This window comes from Hyposmocoma kahamanoa, unplaced genomic scaffold (genome assembly GCF_003589595.1).
Source record: "Hyposmocoma kahamanoa isolate Upper Pololo Valley unplaced genomic scaffold, ASM358959v1 172, whole genome shotgun sequence".
NCBI lineage: Eukaryota > Metazoa > Arthropoda > Insecta > Lepidoptera > Cosmopterigidae > Hyposmocoma > Hyposmocoma kahamanoa.
The window spans coordinates 141,246-144,472 of record NW_020653622.1 but is presented as its reverse complement, the minus strand read 5'-3'; the positions used below and the strand labels follow the sequence as shown (position 1 = coordinate 144,472).

Sequence of the window (3,227 nt, the reverse complement as noted above, 5' to 3'; positions counted from 1 at the left end):
GTGGTTTTTGTATTAGACCCGTCGTCCATTTATTTGTAAGTCAATACTTCATGTACATTAATGACGAATCTGAATTCTATTTACTATGCAACAACATTTAAATTCCTCTGAAGAAATCTACCATGCGGAAGCTTACTCCTCGTGTAACTGGGCGCTAAGTGTTTCTCACTGTTTTATTTTCAAAACTTATAATGTCATGTAACTCCAGAGATATTTATTTATGTTTATATGTTGGATTTTTTCGCTGATCTAAGAGGTTAGACTTTACGAACCGTTTGGTACATGTAACTAATTTTTTGATAATTTTGTGTAAAAATAACAATCGCGAAAAACCTAAGAACTCTATAAATATTCTTCTTTATAGCACACATTTATCTAACATAACTAATAAATGAACCAAAGTTTTTTTTGTATTGTTATTAGACATTAATCATTTCTGTTATGTTTTAAATTACTTATTCTTTCTATTTTTTTTTTAATAATTATTAATAACAAAGATTTTCTTCTTTATAATGTTATAGCTCCATAGATACAATCGATGATTGGAGTCATTTCACATAAAAATAATTGAATATTAATTCAATAAAAATTTAAATACTTTTCAATTAATTTATTTGTTTATTCTAAAACTAAAAAACTAATTAAAATAGAATTTGTTTTACTCGTAAACCAACGACACATTGTTTAAGAGTTTAAGAAAAATAGCCCTTACAAAGTATGTTAATAAGAATCGATAATAAAAATCACATAACGTCGCCTTAGAGTGAAAACCTCCCACACGTGTTTTCACATACTTCGTCTTAACTGATTTTTGTTAATGTAAAACTTATAAACTTCTTGCTAAAATATATTATTAAAGTAATATAGTATCTGAAAGTGGTATAATTTAACTAATTAAAATGCTAACTACAAACATTATTGCATTTATTACATTTTACACCACATTTTTATCTTCGTTCTAAAAAAAAATTCTTCGTGAAAAATTACATAGAAAACACATACGTGGTTCACTTTAAGACGACGGCAAACAGTAAATTAGTTTCCAAAGTACTTAAGTACAGTTATACAAAACTTAACTCGTTTAGAGAGCCATGTTGAATACGCTGCCGGACATGTGATTGGAGCCACCTCGCATTTTTCTTCTTAAAGTATTATTCATACAAAATTATTAAATGGTGCAATGGACACATACATAGATAGATAACTACAAGTTACATAATAGTTAAATAGTTACTCCCACTCACTCGGCTAGGGCTCATTGAAAAACCGTCACGCGTCACAAGCGTCACAGCCTAGTCTTGGTTGTGACTTTAGCTGAATGGCATCCTTTTGTACATGCCACAGCCGCACACGTGTCAGTATAGTATTATATAACTTGTTGTTTAAATGTTTTACGCTGTTTTTTGTGTTATTTCTGTTCTAGTTATATTAGTCGTCTTTTGTGTTTTTTTTTATAATGTGGCGTTGCAATAAATGGTTTCTGTTTCTATAGATAAATGTAGGTCAAACAAATATTTCTCTCGGCATCAAACCCTGGACCGTTCAGCCACAGAGGCAGTTGAATCAAGGATAAAATTATAAAAAACCCGACCTCAAAAGTTCGTGAAATTACATCTATTTGCCAAGTTTTATTGTAATCGGTTACTGGAAAGTGCGCGAAACCAGATTCATCCCCCAGTTTGCCACCATTAGAGGTGGAATATTTCCTTCAAATTTAAATGGGACCAATACTGGGGCACCCTTTTTCCAACAAAAAAAAGAATCATCAAAATCGGTCCAAAAATCCCGAAGTTATAGCGTAACATACATACAAAAAAAAAACAGTCAAATTAAGAACCTCGAAGATTTGAATTTCATAAGAATTGTGTCCGGGACTGTATGTTGACACTTAAAATTTAAATTCAACCCTATGTAGCCAACAATAAGTACGGTGCAACGTGTCAAGATTCAAGTCCTCTCGCCTATTTAAAAATTAATAATGGTTCACTCTACGGCGTTGATATGTAGTTAAATAAATATCGTTTATCACATTTTATTAACATTATTTATTAATATATGTACTAGTATTATACGTGGATCACAAAATGGTTTGCAATGTACAATCAGCGCCCAAAAGATTTGAACGATCAGATCAACCAAGAAAATTCACACAAATAAATTTAATTACAATGTCAGGTTGTACATTTAAATAAAATGAATGAATGCCATCACTGCCTTTCCACTGACACTATCTACTCAACTGTCATTGCAACTAGATTTTAGCAGAATTACAAATATTATCATAATTGCAATATAAACTCAATGTAGTCTCAATATATTATAATGACCGTTCACAGCTGTTCAGGACGAAAAACGTGTTCGCGCCCAAGTGATTTATTGTGTAATTTATAAGATTGTGATTTGTTACTGTTGTACATATTAGTTATGTTAAGTTCTTATTATGTTAAGTACAATTTTAGTAAATAAATGAGAGGCAGGCGGGTCTTGCTTGGAATCTTTATAGTTCTCCCGTCCCGCTCGCACACTTAGCGGTACGGCAGGCTAACAATAATATAAAAGACGGAGCGTTGGCAGTGGGACGGCATTCCAAATCTGACCGCGATCCAAGCAAGAACAAGAAGCTCAGGAAGAATTCTCAACCAGGCACGTTCTCTACAGTCCTAAATAATCCTCATTCAAGTGTAGGTCGTCGAAGGGGCCCACAACAGCCTTAGGGCCCGGGTTGATTGGACGACTTTACCATTTCAGTAAGCTGTGACCTGAGGGTCGATTCAGAACCTTACGACGACTCAGTTGTCGATTGATTCGATTAGATATGACCATACGATTTATTTTCATTTCTATTGACATCTGAATCGAACGTCAGTAGTATTCGAAACCAAACCGAAATGACGTCACAAACGTTATTCAGAACACAGTTATCGAACGTCCTATTGTTTACAAAGCAAGAATGTAATATGGAAATCTCTTATTATTTTAAATAAAGTATGGATTTTGTTCAATTTTGTTAATTTATTTTAATGCAAGACTAATGCATTCCTATATTTTAGGCCTTTAAAGTCTTGAAAATGTATATTATAAAAGGATTTTCGTTTTTCTTATAATCATTTCACCGAATAACTTCGTAAACACTGTTGGATAATGATGTACTGAATAGCTCAGAAAGCGCCCTTCTGTTGGAGAACGATATCCTTAAAGATCGAAGAGTCCTGAATCGGAGTCCTATA

General features: G+C 32.8%; 1 protein-coding gene across 1 annotated transcript in view; it reads left to right on the top strand.

The window, feature by feature from the left end:
- Positions 1-2,714, top strand: part of LOC113225748 (putative U5 small nuclear ribonucleoprotein 200 kDa helicase) — a 32,623-nt gene extending 29,909 nt beyond the window's left edge. Inside the window, exon 12 of the mRNA XM_026458157.1 lies at positions 2,575-2,714. Coding sequence (XP_026313942.1) covers positions 2,575-2,714 — 140 coding nt within the window. The remainder of the gene's footprint in view (positions 1-2,574) is intronic.
- Positions 2,715-3,227: the final 513 nt, after the last annotated feature.